This window comes from Mustela lutreola, chromosome 14 (genome assembly GCF_030435805.1).
Source record: "Mustela lutreola isolate mMusLut2 chromosome 14, mMusLut2.pri, whole genome shotgun sequence".
NCBI lineage: Eukaryota > Metazoa > Chordata > Mammalia > Carnivora > Mustelidae > Mustela > Mustela lutreola.
This window is the reverse complement of record NC_081303.1, coordinates 17874954-17898536: the sequence shown is the minus strand read 5'-3', so window position 1 is coordinate 17898536 and position 23583 is coordinate 17874954. Positions and strand designations below refer to the sequence as shown.

General features: G+C 44.9%; 1 protein-coding gene across 5 annotated transcripts in view; it reads right to left on the bottom strand.

Annotated features, from left to right (window-relative positions):
* Positions 1-23583, bottom strand: part of CACNA1E (calcium voltage-gated channel subunit alpha1 E) — a 505625-nt gene that overhangs the window by 82433 nt on the left and 399609 nt on the right. For all 5 annotated transcript variants that reach the window (XM_059145253.1, XM_059145252.1, XM_059145248.1 and 2 more), the window contains 9 exons: positions 11855-11970; positions 7460-7513; positions 6741-6830; positions 5586-5795; positions 4748-4860; positions 3018-3130; positions 2546-2677; positions 1979-2051; positions 583-700 (listed from right to left, as the gene is read on the bottom strand). In XM_059145253.1, coding sequence (XP_059001236.1) covers positions 583-700; positions 1979-2051; positions 2546-2677; positions 3018-3130; positions 4748-4860; positions 5586-5795; positions 6741-6830; positions 7460-7513; positions 11855-11970 — 1019 coding nt within the window. The remainder of the gene's footprint in view (positions 1-582; positions 701-1978; positions 2052-2545; positions 2678-3017; positions 3131-4747; positions 4861-5585; positions 5796-6740; positions 6831-7459; positions 7514-11854; positions 11971-23583) is intronic.

Below are 23583 nucleotides of genomic sequence, written 5' to 3'. Positions count from 1 at the left end.
ATTAATTTATTAATATTACAATGTGGCCACTATTTCAGCCTAACAGTTATCTTTGTCACCTCTTATTTTCCCCAGCTGATAGTATTTCCAACTACTCAGTATAAGAGCCTCACGTGTTATTATTAGTGTATGCTGAAGATTTGGATAATACTTTATTTCCTTTGTCTACATTTGTCTTCTTTACCCAACTAGTATATAATCTCTTTAAGATCAGAATCCTTGGGGTGGCTGGATGGCTCAGTGGGTTAAGCCTCAGCCTTCAGCTCAGGTCATGATCTCAGGGTTCTGGGATCGAGCTCCCATATTGGACTCTCTGCTCAGTAGGGAACCTACTTCCCCTCTCTCTACCTGCTGCTCTGCCTACTTGTGATCTTTCTCTGTCAAATAAATAAATAAAATCTAAAAAAAAAAAAAAAAAAAAGATCTGAATCCTTGTTTCTCTTAGTATACCAAGTAATATCCTGAATCCCCCCCCCCAAAAAAAAATTCCCACCTAACTCTACCACCACCACCACAACCAACCTCCTCAATGCTGGTCCAGGCAGGCAGGCAGCATGAAGAGGACTATCTTAAAAAGGATACAGTTTCCAAACAAGGTGAGCACAATGAAATAGATAGCTGACCACATGCCTGAGCTGACTCCACCCTGGGAGCGGATCCCATTGTACATCACCTCATTCCAGTCCTCCCCTGTTAGGATCTATGTAAAGCAAACAACAGGCAAGTCAGAGATTTGGGTTGGTTGAGAAAATGGGGCCAATGTAAAAAGGAAAATTCTGGCCTCTTGCTTCGCCATTCTGCCAGGGAGAAAAATAAAGTCACTTCCATGAATAATTACAAACTTTCTTCTGATAAGGAAGATAATTTTAAATGTTGAAAATGGAAAGAGAGCATCACAAGGGAAGATTCTATTCTGAGTCTGACTATAGAGTCCCTCCACTTCCAGCTTTGCCAGACCTATAGGAACTACACAGATCAGGTGGTCTAGTCACTATCAGTTCATCCAAGGAGAGCTAAGATAAAGTTCTTGGGACAGAAGCATTATTAGAAAGAGCCTCATGGACTCCAGTTCCAGAAACCTGGGTTCTGGTTTAGCCTCAAAGTCTAGATAAACAGTGTTTTCTTTAGCTCTCCGCATTGCTGATTTTTTAGTTTTCCTCCATGATTTAAAAACATATTTTTGTGGGGGGGGGGGGATGAGGTGGGTTGAAAAAATAATTCATTAAATGGACATATGGGTCAGGAGATGCTTCCAATTTCAAAAAACCATAAATGTGATATGACAGTTTTACTTCTTCCTTACCAATCTGGATGATTTTTATTTCTTTTTCTTGTCTGATTGCTGTGGCTAGGACTTCCAGCACTATGCAGAATAAAAGTGGCGCAAGTATACATCCTTGTCTTGTTCCTAGTCTTAGAGAAAAAGCCTTCAGCTTTTTACCAGTGAGTATGACTTGGCTGTGGGTTTGTCACATATGGCTTTTATTATGTTGACGTAGGGTCCTTCCATACCTACTTCACTGAGAATTTTATAATGAATGAATGTTAAATTTTATAAATTTTTTTCTGCATCTATTCAAATAACCCATGATTTTTATCCTTTATTTTGGTAATGTGGTAGATCACATTGATTAATTTGTGCATGCTGAACCATCCTTGCATTCCTGGAATAAAGTTCACTTGATGGTTGTCATAAATATTATAAAAGTTACTGAATGTCTTTGCTTTAATATCTCTTGTAAACTCACAAGTATAGGGAAAAGGCCAATAATTTAATCATGATAGAGCTTTTCTATTATTGGTAAGCATGCAGCTACACAGATTCTAGGAATTATTGTGATGATAATTACTCAACAAGAGTTCCAGTTGCCTGGGACGAGCCTGGGGTATTAAAGTAGGATTCTCCTAACATATCATTTTGTGGTGTGAGCTCCAAAAGATCCTACATAATATTTTTAACTGCCAGTTGGCCTCATACCTGGAATACGGTCATGATGGCTGCTGGGAAGGTGTCAAAGTTTGCCGAAGGAGTCCCGTCATTAAAGTTAAACCTGAAAAAGAAGTTCGGAGAGAAAAATAAAATGAAAATCTCACATACCAAGTTTTCTCTTACCTCTTTGTCACTTCTTTTACCCTTTCTCCATATCCTCTTCTTCCCTAATTTCTCCCCATTCCATGTAATTTATGAAGATGGTATTATAGTGACTATTACTGGTAGGCTGTGCACTTTGAAGGTACAGATTATGAGATGGGGTTTGGACTGATCTTGATTTATAAGGCCCCACACTGTACATTTTATTTTAGGGACAGCTCCAAAGAGAGGGGTCTCCAGATCCAGAACCCTGTACATTGTGAAAAGATTAGAAGCAGAGACATTGGTTTTATACACACACACACACACACACACACACACACACACACAGTGGTTGATGTGGGCCAAAGCAAATAGAATGGTGGCATGGTGACCAAATTAGAAGCCCTCCTGCTCAGAGGCTGAAGACTGGGTTTTGAGGCTCTTTTGAATGGAAAGTTCATTGGTGCTTACCTGCCTCCGAACAGCTGCATTCCTAAGAGAGCAAAGACAACAATGAAGAGGAAGAGGAGGAAGAGCAAACTGATGATAGACTTCATAGAACTCATCAAGGAGACCACCAGGTTTCGCAGAGATGCCCAATACCTACAAAATCCAAACATTACAGCAGTGAACACTGTATTTAAAAATTATCCCCAAGTCCAGCTGCCTGGTAGTCTATGAAACAGGCTGCATTTGTAAACTTGTGTGCAGGAGAGATGTCAGCAACAATGAGGCTCCCCTTGGGAGTGTGGCATGGGATCTGGCATCATAGGTATTTTTCTGGTCTGATTTTTGGAGGAAGCGGTGCTGAAGAACAGAGTAGGGGACGTGGTAAGGGGAACACGTGGCGAAGGAGAAAAGGGGATGGAAGGAAATATACTAAGGAAGAGAGTACATCCACTCTCACAGGTGGTTGGGAGGAGTCCAGATTCTGATCACTTACTTGGTTATTTTAAATATTCTTAGAAGCCGGAGAGCTCGCAAGACACTGATTCCAAAAGATGTACCAGGTCTGAAGATTGCCCAGACCACTTCAAAGATACTCCCCACTGTGACCTAAAGAGCCAAACCCAGCCACAGTGAGGAGAAGGAGGAGAAGAGAGGAGCCTTCTGGCATTCAGCAGTCAACACCTGTCACTGCGCTGCAGTGAAATTAAAACTCTCCCTTCCCCACCCAGCACAACTCCAACAAAACCACCTATTTGTGAAGGCTGCCGAGGGAAAATGAGACTCTACTGCCTCCCTCCACACTGCTCTCCATTCCCCTTCCTGACGTCACTCCTTCATGCTGGAGACTGGTTCACTGACTGCTGCTCTGTCCTTGGTGGAAACTACCAGAGCCAGTCACTGCTTCTGCACAAACCTGAGAGCCACAACTCTTCTTACATAATAACACCTTGAACAAACACACAAAAGAGTGGTACTCGAAGCAACAAAACAAATTTAAGTTAATACAGGTTGCATTTCAATGTAAAAACCTCAGAGGAGGTCCACATTCTCTCACTGTCCTAGAATTTATTTCTACCAAGAATGGTTCAGTCACCCATATGTGAAGTATCTTTCAGTCACTCAGGTCCCACACATCCCAGTGTGACAGTACTAGTTGATGGCATATAGATTCTGATTGTTGTAGGAAGGAGCAATGTCAAATTAACAATTGGGCCTTTATATGTTCACTGAATGTCTACTATGTTCTACACAATGCACTAGGAGAAGTGACAAAAATTAATCCTTGCTGCAATGCTAAAAAGTACGTATATAGGGAATGGTCTTTCACTAGCTGTTGTGCCTGAAAATTGCCCATACCCAGAAGCATATGTTTCAAGTGAAAAATGCAGATTGGCAAGGGCTCAGAATCGTTAGCACCTAACTAAAGAACTGGCAGGAATAGAAATGGGTTTGGCAGAAAGAGAAGTGGTTCAGGAACCCAAAGTTTTGCAACCTTGTTCTGCTGCTAACTGGGTATATGAACTTGCACACGATGTTCTCTCTTCACTCATCTGCAAATGGGATCTGTAACAGAGGCTAGGAGTCCTGAGCGGAGTGGGAGGACTGGTATGTCAGAACATCTTGAAGATGGTTAGATAGGCACACATTTACGTATCAACATCATTTAGGAAGTGAACACTGGATGAAATGATCTATGTGGGAACCTGCTAAGGGAGGAGTGACTGAGCGTGTGTATGTGTGTGTGTGTGTGTGTGTGTGTGTGTGTGTGTGTGAATGTGCATGTTTGCATGAGGGTGTATCTAGATAATTTTCCCATTTTTAAACTGAACTAAAAAACAAAACAAAACAAGTATATAAGCTTCTCTTTCTTACTGAGCCACCTTCTGGAATCAGTTCCTTTGTTCTCTCTCAGGCTTCCCCCAAGTCAGCAAGTGGTTAAAACCTTGCTATGGGCAGCTCTGTCGAATTCATTCAGCTCTACACTTAAGTGTACACAATGGTGTGCATGTTACACTTCAACAAAAACATCAGAAATATAAGAGCTTTAAACCAGCAAACAAACAAATCCTGGTAAGGGAAGGATCCCCTTATTCCTGCCCTCCCTCTAGCCCTTTTTAAATTCCGATTTCAGTGCTTCATGCTGAGCAGTGGAGTGAGCTGCTTATCTCAAACTGTGGCATATCAACGTGAAGCAGGAGGATAGGTGGGCTCGGGACCACTTACCCCAAAATCAAAGCAGTTGAATGAAGAGTGAAAATAAAGTCGAGGCCCCATGCCATACATCTTCAGGGACATCTCCAAGAGGAACAGTCCCAGAAACAAAAACTCTGCATAGTCTGAAAGCATCAAGAGCAGAAGCATTTGTTTTGTAGATGCCATGGGCTCCCGCGTCCTCCAGCCCAACCTCCTGAACCTTACGGAGGAGCCCTCAACGCCAGCATTCAGTGACCATATCAGGTGAACCGCAGGAAAAACCTGATGATATCTGGATACACTCTGACCTGGGGGGCCCAGGCACACTCCACACATCAGCTTTGCTCTCTCTCAATGGATGGGCTTGTCACTGGCCGTTAAATGGAATATGGCTCTCAGGAGAGAAAGAAAGGGCTTTACCATGGCACTGATGAAAGAGCAGGATTCGCCCTACACACTCGCACCTGTGACAGCACCCTGGATCCCCACTTACACCAGTGGCAGCCCTGCCCAGAGCCGACCTAGACGTTCCCGTCTTGGTCTATTAGAAGTAACCACTGGCCTAAGAACTTTCTCCCCAGGACTTAGGTGACCAAAATGCTCTATACCATTTAGTCTCCTTATGATATTCAGTGAAAGCCTTAGAGTACCCAAGGCTAACCCCATTTTGTGGTCTTATCAGGAGAAGATTCATCCAATTTGATCATGAACGACAAGGGTACCAGTGCTGTGATATCCCCACCCCTTGAGGCAACCAACGCTGCCCTCCCAACCAAGAGTACTGCCGGGCCCAGCAGGACGCCCGTCTGCTTGTGTTCACACCCGAATCCAGCTGCACCACGCTGACCAGCGCTCACTGGCCACTTACAGAGAAGATGCGTGAGCCACTGGGGCTGGTTGTGATGGACGATGGCCACACAGGCAGTGTTGAGAGCCACGAGGCTCAGCACGATCCAGTAGAACACCTGGGATTTAACCATGTGGCGGATAGAGATGCGCAGAAGCCTTTCTTTGTGCCGGAAATAGGAGGCCCCGTCCACCTTTGTACTTTTGATGCTGGCTCGGGCGAGAGGGGTGCCTAAGGGGAGAGAAGGAAGGAAGAAGAATGAGGCTGCAGGACAGATTACTCTCCATGGCAAGGAGGCAGTCAAAGGGGGAGGTGGATAGCTTCAGTCCTGGGGGGCTGGGCGACCCCCACATCACAGGCCCAGGGCATCCCCATGTGGTGAGCTATGTAGCTTCTGAGGCAGAGACCCTTGCTTTTCCTTACTGGCCACTCTCAATTCTAGGAAACCGAAAGGTTCCCTGGGCACGACACCAGACACGGACCCGGTGTCCTGAATCCTAATAGGGGGCCATTTATGTTTTTAACAGATTGGGCTTCTCTCTGGCCTTTCCTTTTAAATACGCTTCAGGCACTAGAGTCATTTTGCTGCATTTGTGATGATTTCTCCCCCGGCAGTCAAGAGCAGCAACGGTTCTGCACACCTCGTCTGCTTTTAAGGATGAAGTGAAGGAGGAGGGAGAAATCTGCCATCCCTTTTCCTGGGGACGTTAGAGCTGCCAGTAGCCAGCCTATCTAAGAGAACCTGGGCCTGAAGAGGAACCATTTAAGAGCTGCCAGTAGGAATTTGTTGAACTATCACATGGGAGTGGGTGGTCGCTCCCACTGTGGTCAGGCAAATGATCGCAGGTCCTCAAATGGGGGTCACTAGAAGCAACAGGTCCTCGGGATCCTCTGAACAATAACCCAAAGTTGGCTCTCATGATCACCTCCAGGACGGATAGTTCTAGATGCAAATGGGAGACATCTGCCGCGCTTGAAGGATCTGGGTGAGACTCTAAGCCTTAACCCTCATGGTCCATTTTTCTCTAGAATCGATTTCCAAGTCCTTCCTTAATTACATCCCTGAATTCTGGCTTCTTTTGATTCTATTCCTCTTCGTGGTGCTTCTCAGAAGAGAGGATCGTCTTCTTACGAGAGCTCAGACAAGTCAAAGAAGACCTAAGTGTTTCCACTCACCCACAGAGGAGATATCCACGCAGTGCTCATCGCTGGAGTCCCGAGTCATGGCCTCCGTCCGGCTCCTTTTGATGGTTGCCCTTCGAAGCACTACACCAGGGAAGGGGGAGGCCGGTGAAAGACCAGGAGCACAACCAGATAATTCAGGTCAAAGCTCAGGACTGTGTGTCAGGGGCTCCTGTGACACAGGCAGCTGCCTCACACCCCCTGGGCCGTGGTTACAGAAGTTGCCAGTGTCTGTAGAAACACGGCTCCCATGCTCAGCAGCACCTCGAAACACACGGGCTCCAGAACCCTCGCTAGACCTTATCTACATGCGGTAGGTAAACAGGCGCTCCCTATCTATTTGTTCTGGCTCTTCAAAAACAACGCTACTTCCCGCTTGTGAAAGTGGTCCCAAGAGGATGCCCAAAAATTTTCACAGGAGATCCCTTTACGTGCCACTGGGTGTGTGATGGTCTTTTTATTGTACGGTATCAATCACATGCCCTAGAACAAAGCAGCTCTAAGAGTTCATTTCCATCATTTTAAAAAGCATTTAAATCCATGACTCAACTCTCTTCATTTTAAAGCATGAGAGATTTTATGACAGGGAGACTTTCATTTCAAATCCCAGGGCACTCCTCTTTTAGTTTTTTTTTTTCCCCTCCTCTTTTATCAAGAGATGGCCACGGCGTAAGAGGGCACAAATGCGGGCATGTGCCAGAGCATGGCCTTACCTTCTAAGGCTGACGTCCCAGCATTTTTATTTTCTTCGGCAAGCATGACTTCCTCTATATGGAAATAAATGGTTTAGTGAATTATCTGTAAATGTCAAATTATTTTGCAAAATGAAAAATCCCCCGGGGTGGCTGTGGTTCCAGGGTAGCAGAGAGAGAGAGAGAGAGAGAGAGAGAGAGAGCGCGCAAAGAGTTCACAGCTCTGTGCAGGCACCAGCATCAGAAAGACAGCCAGGGTCACAGAGGGAGCTCCTGAGTGCACATCAGAACAGAAAGGAAGTTCTGTAATGAGGGGGCGCTTGGAGGCTGATGGTAAAACTCAGCTCTGTGTCTGATAACACTTGTGAGCAAGACCTCATTTTTTTAAAAACTACATTGGTAGGAGTGAAATCTCCTAAATTGGTAGGAATGAAAACTTTCCATTTTTGTTTTTCCTTCTACCCAGTTTCCGTAACCTTCTTCTAGCAACAGGAGCTTCCTTGGTGTTTTGTGTCTGCAGCACGTACAAGGCTTACCAAGGCATAGCATCTACCACCCCGTTCAGGAGGGAGACCATGTTTTGAGCTCGTCTGCTTCTTGGAGGAAGAGCAGAGGAAGATGCCAATGGCCCAGAGAAGCAGGGCTTGTGGGCTTGCTTCCTCTTACCCCAATCTCACAGTCTGCCTTGCTTGAATGGAAGAGGCTTAAGCTCATCATACATTCGTGCCTCTGATAGAACGAACAAATATTCTTTGTCCACCTTCTTGGCACAGAGTTCCAAAGCCCTTGGAATTTACTGTCGTCTGTGTGCAAACAAGATGACTCATTGTGGGGGAGGACTGTGTTACCTGGGGATCTGGACAGGTCACCAGAAAAAAGCAACCACATATTTGGCTATAGCCTGCAGCCCCATTCCCCCTCCTAACTCCAGGAATGGGTGAGGGGCTTGAGAATGTTTAATTGCCAATGGCCAATGAATTAATCAAGCGTGTCTATGTAATGGAAACTTCCAAAAAACAAAAAACCTACATAATGGGTCTCAGGAAGCTTCCAAGTTAGTGAACACGTCGAGGTGCTGGCAGGATGATATGCCTGAAGGGGGCATGGAGGCTCTCTGCCTCCACCTCTAGTTTTCTCTTCCATTGGGTTGTTCCTGAGTCAAATCCTTTGTAACAAACTGGTGATAGTAAGAATAATTTTCCTGAGCTCTGGAAGTCATTCGAGGAATGATCAAATCTGGAGCCCTCTAAATTTGTAGTCAGGCAGGCAAAAATGCAGACCACCTGGGCCGGGCACCCTGTGTACAGGTGCTGTGTGAAGCAAGGGCAGCCTCGTGGGATTAAGTCCCTAACCTGTGGGATCTGTGCTAATTTCTGGTGGTATTTGGTGTCAGAACTGAATTGAATTGTTGGGGACACCCATTTGGAGAACCGAAATGCTGGCCAGTGTTGGAATGAGGAGTCTGGTTGTTGGTATTTGGAAAAGAACCAAACAGTCCCTTGCATTCTCCTCATGATCTCCCCAGGAACAGTCCTGCCTTCCAGGACGTGCCCTCACTAGCGGGATATTCTTTTCCAGGAAAACTTGTTTAGAATAAACCTCACTAGCATCCCTCCAAACTTACAAACTAGCCCTTCTGTCCCATGTCTGGCAGGATTCTGAGTCCCCTTTGGGAGCGATGCCGATGAATTTTGATCCCCGCCCCCCACCTCAGCCACAGGAGGGGTTGTCGGAGGCCTTGAGCAATCACTCCTTGAGATTCCAGCTGCTGGGGAGAAGCTTGCAGCAGGCCCTATTAAACAATGGTTTAATTGAAGCAATTGTTAACAAGTAAGAGGACAAGCAGAAGAGGGTAAAGTCATTACCATCATTCCACCTGCATATAAAACAGAGAGGATGTAATGTACTTCCCAGGGAGGGGAATATTTTGGGACTGGGTGGGGGGGTACCGCACATTATACCAGGTCATAAATGTTCAGCTTTCTTTTTGAAGTACAGCCTCTGGCAAAACTCTAAGTGAACAGGTTAAGTGTTATTGGTGGAATGCTCCTTTATGCAGACATAGAGGGTTTTAAAGTCAAGCACAGCCCACGCTGTTCGTTCAGGAGGGCATCATTTAAAAATCAGACACTCGTTAAAATCACCCTCGTGACAACGTGAATGAACTCATCCAGGGGGTCACGTCTGCTGTGTACAGTGCTTGGGTGCTGGGGTGGGCAGATCTGAGGATCCCCAAGGCAGACGGAGGCTGTGTGGGGCTGCTGAGTATCTGAGAAGCGCTTTGAGGGCTTTGGGTGTGGAGCTGCCCCCCTCCCCCACTGCCTTTTGCCAAGTTCTCTTTCGAACTTGAGAGTGTCTTTCCAGGGAAATGTAACCCATATGTCTCTGATTCACTCACACCCCATTTGCAAAAGGAAGGGCCAGGAAGCACAATTTGACGTCGCAGTGCGTCTTTTTTCTTAGAAGGAGAGAGCTGGCTTTGCCAACTGGAAGAAAGTGGAGCCTTGGAATTCTGCATGTATGGAAAGAGCAGAGCCACAGAGAACAGCATCCCGTGCTGCCTGACCACGAGTCGGGTCACGGACGGGGCGGGGGAGGGTCTGTGCCAGATTCTGCTACTAACGGCTCACTGGGGCGGTCTGTCAGATGGTTCCTCCACCCAGGAAGCCAAGGACGGTGGGGAACTTCAAGCTGCCTGCCAGACCTGGAGGCAGATCTGCTCTGTAAGGCTGAGCTACCATTCTGGAAGGAAGGCAGAGAGGTTCACCCCCCTTCCCTCCACGAGACCTCAGAGAAGAAAGGGCAAATTTGGAAGCGCCGTCAGTGGGCACGGAGCAGGCCTCCAGAGGCAGCCAAGAAATGCAGATGGTCCTAATTGGGAGGAGGTTTTCAATCTGGCTTTGAAATGGCACTTTTCATCACATACACACACTTTCACCCCAGATAGGTGATCAAAGGTTGACTCCAAAACCGAGAGAGAGCTTTTGTGTGTTGGTGGTTAGAACGGGAGGGCCATGGTGTCATTCCAGAGCTGCTGTATGTAGCAGAGTAAGGCTCAGGCAGCTAAGCCTCAAATCATATTCCAAATTTCTCCTGCGAGACCTCACATTTGTGCTCTGCTTTCTACCGGGAATGAAGGGAAAAAAATGCTGTCAAGTGTATTTTTTTTATTAAAATAAATTACTCTTTGCTTAGGATGAAAATAAAGATATATAACAGCCATGTGATGCAATCTTTAAAATAATAAGGAAAGAAAATGCATCCATTTTGCTGACAGATACAGGGTGATCGATTCCTCTCATAAGCAGCGGAGCCACAGTCAAACTTGAATCTGGTGGCTCTGTGGGTTAATAAAATCGTGATCGGTTTGGACCTATCCTCAAGGCTGGGCAAGAACTGTTCCTGATGCTGAGCCTCGCAGTGAGGAACAGGGGATGGCTCGGGGAATAGGAACAAGCAGCTGTTGCCACCCACTATTACTTGCTTACTGCAGTGGCCTCACCGTCCACATTCCTGCTTCTGGCCTTGCCCTCCCACTGTCTACTTTCAGTGCAGCACCTCCAGATCATCAGTCGGACCATGTTCCCCCGCCCCCCGCCCAAAACCCTCCAGTGGTTCTTGCCTCGCTTACAGGAAAACCCCAAACCCTTCCCGTGGCCCATAAAGTCTGCCTCCTCCTCCCATGACTGCCCCCACCCTGTCTTCCTACTCGTCTCCCCGTACTCATTCCTTCTGCTCCTGTAACATTCCTGGCCCACCTCCACAGTAGAGCCATGGCACTGAAATACCCCCTCAGACATTCCCACGACTTATGCCTCAACTCCTTCAAGTCCTTCCCCAAAATGGGTCTCCCTGACCTCCCTATTTAAAATCACAACCTACCGCACACCCCATAACCCTACCCTGATCTGTGTTCCAGGGTACTTGTCACCTTCTTACAAGTTACTTATGATTTTATCTCTGCCTTCCCCAGCTAGAGGGGAATGAGCTCTGCAAGAAGAGGCTTCCTGCCATATCCCAAGTTCCTAAGACAGGCGCTGACACAAAGTAAGCGCCCACTAAATATTCGTGGAATGAATGGATTGCTGTTGCTGCTGGTGTTATTATTATTGTTGTTGTTGTTGTTGTTAGCAGTCGTGTAAAATGTTAGCCACCCGACCTCAGCTCTAGGACTGGGCTCTGTTCCCTCTCACTCACCTCACCTTGCTAAAATTCGGGCCTCACGAAGGTGTTTGGTAGAACAGGGACAGTTAGACCCCAGAGGAAGCAAGAGGGACCAGCAGGGAACCCAAAAAGCTGGTGAGGCAGCCAGCACCTCTCGGTGCTCTGGCCAGGGTGGCCCATGTGAACGAAAGCAGTGGGGTCAGGGGCAGGGGGCTGTCTGCAGGGAGGTCTGCGCAGCCCGCCACACCTCACCTGCTTTGTCTATCCAGGCGCGGTACCCATTCAGCTCGCGCTCAATCTGCTGCTGCCGCCGCAGTTTCATGAACGCTCTCCGGTTCTCCACTCTCTCTCTCTCTTTGGCAAATTCCCTGTGGACGAGAGGGGGAGATGCAGAAGTAGTGAAGGTAGGAAGCGCCAGGACAAAGAGGACGGGTGAAGCGCGGAGAAGCACGAGGGAGCCAGAGCAGGTGTCCTCTACCCCTCGCGCGCCCCCCACCCCTTTGTTCCAGACTGCAACTGTGATCTTAAAATGCTGCACAGAAACCTCGCTCCTTTGGCTTCACGCAGCTGACGTCCCAGTCAGCCCTTAACGCCCTCTGCGTGCTCTATCTGGAAAGGTACTTTCTTAGTCATGGGACACACCAGGGTTCAAAATGCTATGTTCTGTTTCCCCAGCTACAACTCAAACCCTCAGCACCCCCGGGGGGATCCACCTTGCCTTTGTGCTTTTCATAACAACCATGATTAATGTATATTGACCAATTATGTGCCAGCCTTGTATGTCGTTTTACAGGCCCATGGACTCATTTAATCCATTACAGGCACCCTAGGAAGTAATAAGCGCTATTAAAATTCCTATTTAACAGATGCGGAAACACCAAGGATTGAGAAGGGAAGTAACATTCTGGGATCTGGAGTCAAACCACAGCGCTGTGCTTCCTCTGGCAGCCTGTGGCCCTGAGACCAAGAGCACCCATGCCTCGAAGGGCTGATTGTGTGTGAAGATGGCTGGCGGAGGTTAAACAGGAAAGGGAAAAACACAGAAAGGGCCCCTGGCTAGAAAAGAAAGTGGGAAGGTGGGAGCTGTGGGAAGGGATATAATGGGACAGAGGGCAAGCCAAGGGCAAAAATCAGGGAGAAGACACAGTCCACTGACAGGTGCAGGGGACCAGAGTCTGTGGCACAAGACAGCCATAATCCTAAAGTCCCATGGGGAGAAAGAAGGGAGAAGAGACACGAGGGCTCCGTGGCAGAGAGGAAGACGAACACATTCTATATGGGCATCAATAAAGGCACACGGGCTGAGACACCTGTCCAGCAACCCGCTCTACCGAGGCCCTTCTCATCACCAGACATCCCTCCAGGCCACAGCGCCGCTCACCCGAGGAATGCTCTCCAGCAGGGGCCCAGGAGTGCTCCTGCTGCCCAGGGAGCTGCTGAACTTCCTCGGGGTGTCCCCATAATTAAAGAGGCGAAGCCTGAAGAGGAAGAAGCCCAGCACCCACAGTGGGTCCCGTCAGCTCCTCACTTGTCGTGTATTTCTTTGATAGGATTTCAAATCCACTTGCTTATGGCTTAAGTGCAGTTGTCTTAATCGACTTGTATATAACAAAGTGGAGAAAAAAAGATGTATTTAGAAGGATTTTTTAAAAATATTTTACTTATTTATTTGAGAGAGAAAAAGTGAGCAAGAGAGCGAGAGAGAGCACAAGTGTTGGGGGCAGAGGGAGAAAGACGACTCCCCTGCTGGACTGGGAGGTGGACTCAGGGCTCAACCTCGGGACCCTGGGATCATGACCTGAGCCAAAGGCAGATGCTCAACCAACAGAGCCACCCAGGTGCCCCCAGAAGTAAACTGGTTTTGAGAGAAGAATGAAGTCAGTTGTGTCAGGATGTCACCGTCTCATCTGTTCTGGCCCCTTAGAACTCAGCTGCTGAGGGGCCCCACTGGGGGCTTAACAATGAGCGTATGAAGCGACAGCAATGGCAAGGGAATACTAAACAGTGACCAAAGTCTGTGAGGACAATCCAAGAGCATCTGGTGTGAGCAAGCCTACACTATACTGATCTAAGACAGCTCCTTGAAGAACTTGGGGCAATCGGCTCCAGCCTTAGTAAAACAGACTTTTTTTTTCCAGTTTATTTTTTTAAATTCCAGTAAGTTAACATACAGCATTATATTAGTCCCAGGTGTACAATATAGTGATTCAACAATTCCATGCCTCACTCAGTACTCATGAAGATAACTGTGCTCTTAATCCCCGTCACCTATTTCGCCCATCCCCCCACCTCCTTCCCCTCTGATAACCATCTGTTCTCTATAATTAAGAGTCTACTTTGTAGATTTTTGGTTTCTTTTTTCCTTTGTGCATTTGTTTTGTTTCTTAAATTCCCATAGGAGTATTTGTCTTTCTCTATTTCACTTAGCATTATACTCTCTAGATCCATTCATGTTGTTGCAAATGGCAAGATTTTATTCTTTTTATGACTGAATAATATTCCATTGTGTATATATACCACATCTTCTTTATCTGGGCATTTGTACTGCTTCTATAATTTGACTATTGCAAATAATGCTGCAATAAACATAGGATGAACATACATTTTCAAATTAGTGTTTTTGTGTTCTTTGGGTAAATACCCTATAGTGGAATTACTGGTCATTCTATTTTTAATTTTTTGAGGAACCTCCATACTGTTTTCCACAGTGACTATACCAGTTTGCATTTTTACCAATAGTTCATGAGGGTTTCTTTTTCTCCACATCCTCCCCAACACTTGTTTCTTGTGTTTTTGATTTCCGCCATTTTGACAGGTGTGAGGTGGTATCTCTCACTGTGGTTTCCCTGACGATGAGTGACGTTGAATATCCTTTCATGTGTCTAGATGTGTTGGCCATCTGGATGTCTTCTTCAGAAAAATATCTCTTCATGTCTTCCGCCCATTTTAAGTTGGATTATTTATTTTTGGGGTGTAGAGTTGTAGGAGTTCTTTATATCAACCTTTATCAGATGCGTTGTTTGCAAATATTTTCTCTGATTCTGTAGGCTTTTAGTTTTAGTATTTCTTTTGCTATGCAGACACTTTTTATTTTGATGTGATCCCAATATTTTTGCTGTTGTTTCCCTTACCTCAGAAAATAGATCTAGAAATATGTTATGGCTGATGTCAGAGAAATTATTGCCTGTGTTTTTTTCTAGGATTTTTATGGTTTCAGTTCTGAGCATTTAGGTCTTTCATCCATTTTGAGTTTACGTGTACAGTGTACGGTGTAAGAAAGTGGTCCAGTTTCATTCCTTCACATGTAGCTGTCCAGTTTTCCCAATGTCACTTTTGAAGAGACCGTTCTTCCCATTACATATTCATGGCCTCCTTTGTGGAAGATGGACTATATAATCGTGGGTTATTTCTGGGCTTTCTATTGTGTTCATTGATCTTCTGTAAAAATACCACACTGTTTTGATTACAGATTTGTAGTATAGCTTGAAATCTAGGATTGTGATACCTTCAGTTTTGTTCTTCCTTTTCAAGACTGCTTTGGCTATTTGGGGTCTCTTGTATTTCCATTCAAATTTTAGAATTGTTTGTCCTAGTTCTGTGAAAAATCTATTGGTATTTTATAAGGATCTCATTAAATCTGTAGATTATTTTATACATTTTAACAGCATTTATTCTCCCAATCCACAAGGATGGAATGGCTTTTCATTCTTTCTGTTATCTTCAATTTCTTTCACCAGTGTTTTATAGTTTTCAGAGGCCAGGTTAATTTGGTTAAGTGTATTCCTTGGTATACTGTTATTTTTGGTGCAATTGTAAATGGAATTGTTTTCTTATTTTCTTTTTCTGCTACTTCATTATTCATGTACAGAAATGCAATGGATTTATGTATATTGATTTTATATCCTATAACTTTACTGAATTAATTTGTCAGTTCTAGTAGTTTTTTGTTGGAGCCTTTAGGGTTTTCTAGATACAGTATCATGTCATCTGCAAATAGTGGATGTTTTACTTCTTCCTTGCTAATTTGGATGACTTTTACTTCTTTTTCTTGTCTGATTGCTGTGGCTAGGACTTCTAGTATATGCTGAATAAAAATGATGATTGTGGACATCCATAAAGTAACACTTACAGGCAGTGGGGAAAGTCAAACAGCAGCCCCATAAAGAACATTTTTCCCATCAACACTAGTTCCCCTGTTCCCTAACAGTATGTTCTAACATATTGCACTACAGGACTTTTACTTTTGCACTAGTAGCTGGACATCAGCTCTCAGTTGGCTAAGCTGTCTCTTCCCAGTACCAACTTGTATCGAGGTATACCTCAACTAAATTTGTCTTTTATTCCTTTCATCTTCCCTTACCTGGAACAATAGTGTGATTAATCTGTCATTGATTTGGAGTATATTATTTCTTTATTGGCTTATTAAGAGAAATTATCCTGTGTACTATTAGCTTGTAAAATTCCTGCAGTAAACCTATGTTAATGTTAAATATGTTAGTTAATATTATTTAATTAATGTTATTTAATGCCATTTAACATTAACTTATGTTAATGTTAAATAAATTGCTGGCAAAGACAAACTTAGCCTCTGAGCATAATTTGCCTCCCAAAATAAGATAGCCCTCATATCCAGGGAAGAAGAAACAAGCCAGGGGTTGAAGGACATGCCACAGCCCCCAGGCAGGGGAAGAGGAAGAACCTCATTCAGCCTCTCCTGCCAAGATATATGGATTCCTTGGCATGGACACCTTATCATGGTCAGGCAAAGGGCTTGAGAATAAAGCACATTAAGGGAGAAATTCTGGGCTCATATTCAGGTTCAGCAGGTTCTACCAACAGTGTTGTGGGGGAATAGAGAGGGAAACAGTCAAAATGAAGAGTACAGGACCAGTGAAAGTCAGAGTAACAGAAGCCATGGGGCACCCCTTTCCTTTCCTTCTTCTCTGGATTATAACAATTAGAAAGCAACAAGGGACTGGCTTGGTTCATGGCATTACCACCTACCAAAGTTTCTACCTTTTGTTCTTTATCTTCTTTCTATCCCTCTTGTCCAATTAGTGCCATGTTCTGTTGGTTCTATCCCCAAAACAGCACTTGGACCTACCCTCCATTCTTTGTCCTTACTGCCTTGTCCACGGCCTCATCCTTTTCTGCCTGGATTATTACACTCCCATTGTCTCTCAACCAGCTGTCTCTCTTCCTTGCATTTTATCCATCTCACACACACTTTCTAAAACACACACTAGATCTGATCACTTCCAAACCTAAAATAATAACCACAGCGAGTAACATTTGTTGAACACCTTCTAGTTTCCAAGCACCTTCACACATTTTGCTCATATTTTTTTATAATCACTCTAAAAAAAGGTGGAACAGGTATTTTCATCCTCAATTTAGAACTTAAACAACTTGTTTCAATTTCAGTAAAAAACAGAGCCAGGATTGAACCCAGGCCTGTCTGCTCTAAGAGCCCAGGCTCTTCATACCCCTGATGTCTGTCTAGCCCAATGGCATATTCATATGCTACTTACTTTATTATATATATATATACATATATATGTATATATATATATATATGCATTGACTTTTCAACTACACTCTGGGGATCCAGAAAGTTTTAAAAAGAAGGTAATATTTTAAGGAAGACCTTGAAAAAAGGAGAATTTAAGCAGTTGTGAGCGGAAAAACACAATAATCCTTAGCATCTAGGGTGAGCATCATTACCAACAGCACCATTTTCTATGTCAGAACACTGAACCTAAGGGGAGCTAAGTGGCCCTTTGAGGGAGCTAGTGTCCAAGGACACAGAGCCACTAAGAGCAACCAAGACCTTCATGTCTTCTACATTCCATTTTCTTTCTATTCTCCCTCTGCTCCTCCACAGCCTCCTCCACCTTCTGCTAAATGAAATACAAACACCTAACATGACCTTCACAGTCTTTCACAGCCTGATACTAACCTTTCCTCTAAGCCTCGCCTCCCGTCATTCGCACCCACCCACCTGCCTGCAGCCCGCGTGGCTGACTCCCGCAGCAGCACCCTTCTCCCTGTTCTGGAGAATGCAGCTCCGCTCTCCAGGGTTGGTCCACCGTTTCTCTGCCGAGAATCCCTTCTTAACTGCCAGAGTCTGTCAGAATCCTTCTCCAAGGCCAGGTTGAAATGTCACTTCATCTGTTCAGCTTTCCCTTCCTCTCCTTCCTCCCTGCACAATCTCCAGCCTCCATCCTTTCTTTTCTCTGTGCCTTTACAGCTCATCTCCCAGCCAGGCTTTACCGTGGTGAGCTGTACATGTGACTATGTGAGCCTCTTGTGAAAATATTCCGTGTCTTACTCAACTCCGTATCCTCCCAGACTAGACAGACTAGGCCTGGCACATGGTAATATGCCCAATATAGATTTCTTTTTAATTAAAAATATCCAGGCTGACTTGGAGAGTATTCTGATAGCTCTACCCTGGTTCCCAAAGGCTTAAGTGAAGGAACACTCCAACTCTGTACTGGCCCAAAGAGAGGCAGGTGAACTAGCCGGAGAGCAGCAGTGGTCAGGTAATTCCTGGACACCGCCACCACTGTTTCCCTTGGTTTGACTCCACTAAAATCTCTGCAAAATCAGTCCATGACGTATGCTGTGTGTCACTTTCCACCTGGCCCCCAGAATTACCCGACTGCTTGATTTCCAGTGGGAGAGAGAGACCAACAAAGCCCAGTCTAGCCTCCCTGTGTATTTGGAAGTTTTCTGGCTCTGGGTCTCCTCAGCTGGCTTCCCTACTCTCCTCTCCTGGCACTACAGGCCCCCGTGAACTCTCATGCTTCCACCGGGCCTCTTAGCAGGCAGAGCTCAAGGACCCAGAGCGTACCAAAACTCCCTGGCCTTTTAAAGAAGCCTCTTAGCTTAAAGAAGTAAAGCAAAGAATATGCACCAGTGGGGATAATTCCTGAGCGGCCCCTGTGTCAGTGGAGGAAGAAGGGCTGGGTAGGGGGAAGGTTCTGTATTATGTCTATCAAGGAGACTTTTCTGTTTTGTTTTTCCATTGGGGGCCTAGGGCACAAAGTCTGGTACCAGTGTCTTTCATACCTGTCACCCCTCCCTGGTCGACATAATTGTGCCCATGGCTTATCTCCCTGACTAGTCAGTCTACGGGCTCCATGAGACCAAGCAGAGCCTACATTGTACCACATTTCAACAAGACCCTGTGAAGTTGGATCCAAGGCCTGTTATTACAGTAGATTTCACAGGCTATGGAAATAACATATGAAGAACACCTAATATTCAAATAACATATTTGCGACTTGTTAAATTTTTAAATATTTTTTAAAAATTTATTTGTTTGAGAGAGGCAGAGACAAAACACAAGCAGGAGAGAAGAGGCAGAAGCAGACACCCCATTGAGCAGGGAGCCCAATGAAGGGCTTGATCCCAGGACCTTGGGATCATGACCTGAGCCAAAGGCAGACGCCTAACCTTATCTGAGACACCCAGGCACCCTGGTGATATTTCTAATCATGAATCGCTTTCATATAAATGATTTCATTTATACTTGTAAAAACCCTGGGAGATGCAGAAAGGCTCTTGCCCAAGATCAACTCATCAGCAGAAGACAGAGCCAGAATTCAAGGTAATATATTCCAAAGTGAGGTTAAGTGCCATTTCCACAGCTGTCTTACATGCTATCTAGATGTCAACATTTAAAATCAGAAGGGATTTAGTTTCAGCTCAAGGAAAATAAGGACCTAAAGAAAATAAGGACCTAAAAAGAGAGTTTTGTGCTTTTTCTAAAAGGACAATCTTTTTAATTGAGAGAAGAGCATAAAAATCCGTTGTTCTGTGCTGGGTTAATAAAGACACAATATAAAATTCATGGCATTAGTCAAGCTAGTAATATATTGCTTGATTTTGTATGTGTAGTATAGCCACCAATGATCTATATGCAGCTTACATTCTAGAGAGAACAGGGATGGACAGGATTTAATTCCAATACCTCCCAAAAGTTAAGTGTCTATTCTAAACTTAGATCTGATATGTCCACCATTCTTGGAAGTATAGATATGCCTGGTCCCAAGGAAAGGGAAACATGTGTCCTGCCACCTATCCCCTCTTCCCTGAAGACCTGAGTACTCCTTTTCACAGAGGATCTGGGATTATTCAGATGATGATGCTTGGCAAAAATAAAGCATACAACTGCTACATTCAGATGACCACTGCCAAACTTTCTACTGAAAGGTACCTCAAAGAGAGGCCCTCCAAATATCTCGATTTATCCAATTCCCTTGAATTGAGCAAGGAAGTGTAAAAGAAGGAACTCTGGCTTACAGTGGAAAGTGTTCATAACCCCTCAGCCCTTCCCGCATCAGCCTGTGGCTTAAGGTATGAGAATGGCTAAACAACCCCTTTTCATTTGCTCCATCCAGTGGAAAAATACCCACAGACAGAACAGAACTCAAGTTGGGATGCATCTAGACTCCAGAATCCCAAACAGGGGGAACAAAAATAAATCCCAGGTGAGGTAGCAAAAATACTACCAGGTCTGTTCTCAGAGCTAGGTATCCTGATAACCTCTGTGCTAACAAAGTGGCAGTGATCTCTCTGTCCCAGCTTCCCTGTCAATCATTCCCTCTGCTCATAACCCACCACAGGAATATATCGGGTTATTCTAGGAGTCCAGACTGGGTTCCTGTAAAAGACTGGAGGATGGTAAAAATCCAAATTGTGTTTCACTGCAGATACTTCTTACCCAGTTCTGTGATCCATAGTTTTTAGCTGTACCTCCTCCCACTTTGTTTTGGTCCAGGAGGATAATTTGCAGTTCCCTCCCATGACAGAGCCCTCACATAGATGGAAGGAAAGTGACTTGAAGCTAAGCATGGATGAGCCTCTATTCTAGTTGTCACTTAGGCGTGCAAGGTTTGGGTTTCTGAATTTCAGTTATGGGAACTAAGAAGAAAGCTGATCTCCATGTTCTGCTTGGTTAAGAACCATTTTCTTCTTTCAGCCTAGGTGGTGAATTTACACTTGTGATTGCTTTTGTTTTGCAGCAGTTCACACGAGAGGCATAATTTGTTAAAACAAACAAAAAAAAATCAACTATTCCTACACAGCCAATTATAAATGATCCACAATTAGATGAAGTGGAAGAATTACATAGATAATCTCACACAAGGTATAACACCCAAAACAGTGTCATGTGTGACAGTGGGAGACGGGAAGTGTTCAGGGAGACGGCAAAGTTCTCTTTCAAGTCATATTTAGGTAAATATTAAAATGGGTTTATAGTTCATGAATTTATAGACCTATAAATGGGTCACTGCCAGATATCCACAAAGGGCTAATCTGTGTATCACTACATTAAGGTGACCAGTTTTGGTCCATGGGTTGATGTGAGGGTGCTCGGTCACTCACATTGCTGGAACTTACCATGAGGTGACGAAGTCACCAGGACTAACCTGGGAGAGTCAATGAAGCCTTGCTCCCGCCTGAAATTCCTGTCCATGTTATGTCACCTCAGAGTCACCAGGCACCTAGCCAGGTAGCTCTACATTAATCTAGACAGTGAGGATGGCATTCTGGTAGGTCTGCTGTGATAAGAACCACTCTGTGGAGAACTCTGGCTCCTATGTGACTCTCTAGCTCCAGACCTTTCCTCCTGCTTCAGTACACACCCGGAGCTTTGTTTACCGATGCAGAGGCCTCTGCAGCTGTCATGGCAACCAAAGAGAAGACAAAGCCAGCCAGGATGGGCTGGCCTGTGTGACTCAAAGATCTGTTTACCCACACTCTTGTGCACGCTTGTACGCTTCATCACACACACACACTGGCACACATACACATATGCTCACATGGGCACGTAGAAGCATATGCAGATAGACTTTGCCAAGCACACAAATGGCCACATGGTCATGTTCCTGCTCTTCTCTGGAGTCCATGTTTCCAAAATGCTTCTCTGCTCCCAGAGGAACTTGGCCAGTCTTCCGATAGGATATTTGCTCCGGGAAAGGGGAATTTGGGTTAGACATCCTGAAAAAAACCTCTTCAACCCTAAATATTCTAAAATCAAGAGAAATTGGGGGACGTCAGATAGGCAGTTGTGTGTTGGCTGCGATGTCCTCTCGGTCTCATTGGAACATGGGTTGGGGGATGGAGGGTAAAACAGCTTTTTGGTTGTTCTTGTGAGTCCAGGGAAGCTTTTTCCCATTTTTCAGAGGAGCAAACACAGCCCAGAGAAGGTAAACACCTTCCTGAAGGTCACACAGTTCAGCTGTATTATAGTTATTTATGTCTTATCCCTTGACTTGTTCCAGAAAGGATTTAAGGAGCCTTAGGTTGCTAATAAATAAAGGCCAGAACAGCACCCAGTTCTCTAAATGCTGTCCAGTGTTGACTTTAATAAGCAGGATGGATGGGAGTCCCGGAAGGTGAGGAATGTTTAACTCGGGCACTGTATCTCACCGTCACACTTCCCCCGAGATCAGGGGCTTTGGGAGGGCTCCTCCAATGAGAAGTCATCCTTTCCTAAGGCAGTTAAGGCAAATAAATGACCTTACACAGAGCACAGTATCCTACCCTTTTTCCTCCACTCCATACCCACAGCAATGGAAGGAAGGCCATGGGTCTCACATATCAGAGTATCAGGTAGGGGGCGCTAACAAATCAGCTCTCCCAGCCTCCTCTTCCACATGCAGGGAAACCAAGGCACAAACAGGTCAGATGGCTTGCTGGTCCAAGGCCGGTAGCATGTGATGGCTGCCCAGAGCAGAACCTGGATCTCCGGATTCCAGAGCCAGTGCATTTTAAATCTGCATGACATTTTAGTCATGAGAAGTCAAAGAAGCACATTCTTATAGAATCTTGGGGGAATGCACGGTTCTTTTTATTTTTTTTTTTTCTTGTTCTTCTTGACATTGAGATCTCATTTATTTGAGTAGATGCAGGGGAAGGCCTGGAAATTAACACAAAGGGGATAATGAAGGAGCTGGAATATGTCTCTGTTGAGTTTTTGGCCTTTTAACCTTGAAGTTGGTATAACCCAGACTATTTGAGCATAATAATTAAAAGCTCTGAAACAAAAATTGAAACCAAAACCAAACTGGATTTGAATCCTGTCTACATCCGGGTATGACCTGGGACAAGTGAACATCTGAGTCTCAGTTTTCTCCTTTGTGAAAAAGGAATAAACGCTATACCTGTCTCAAAGCGTTGTGAGGGTTAAAGTAAATATCAGATGGAAAATGCCAAGTATAGTATCTAGGAGAGTAGGTGTTCTAAGTGCCCATTTTAAGTATCACTGACACTCCTGAGAATGTATCATAATACAATTAATCTATTACCAAGGCCTTTATCCATCCACCTATCCATCTCTACATATTTTGCCTCCAAAATATAATTAATTGAGTACCTGCTGTGTGGTTGGCATTATTTTAGAATATGGGAATACAACAGAAACCACAAAAGAGAAATCCTGGTCTTCATGTAACTTACATTCTAGTGGAGGAGACAGACAAGAAAACAAGATGGAAAAGAGCAACATAAATATGTTACATACGTGTAAGGGCTAAGGCAAAATTATGGCATAGAAGAAGAGCAGTAAGTATGGGGAAGAGGTCTGGGATTTGGGGTAGAGTGGCTAGGGAAGGCCTGGCATAAGAAATGACTTGAGAAGTGTTAGGGAGGGAGCCATCCAGGTATCTGAGGGAGAGCATTCCAGGAAAGGCAACAGCCAGGGAAAAGCTCTGGGGCAGGAACTTTCCAGAGGAGCATTCCAAGAATAGAAAGGGGCCAATATTGCTTTGGAATGGACTGAATAAGCAGAAAAAAAATGATATGAGGTCACAGTGGGTCACAGGCTGTGTGGAGGTGGACAGCTAGACCATGTAGGACTTCAGAGGCCCTCTAACAATTTGACTTTTACTTGGTGTGATCTCGAAGCCACTGGAGGGATTGGAGCAGAGGAGTCAGTGACCTAAGTTTTCACAGAAGGTCTCTGGTCA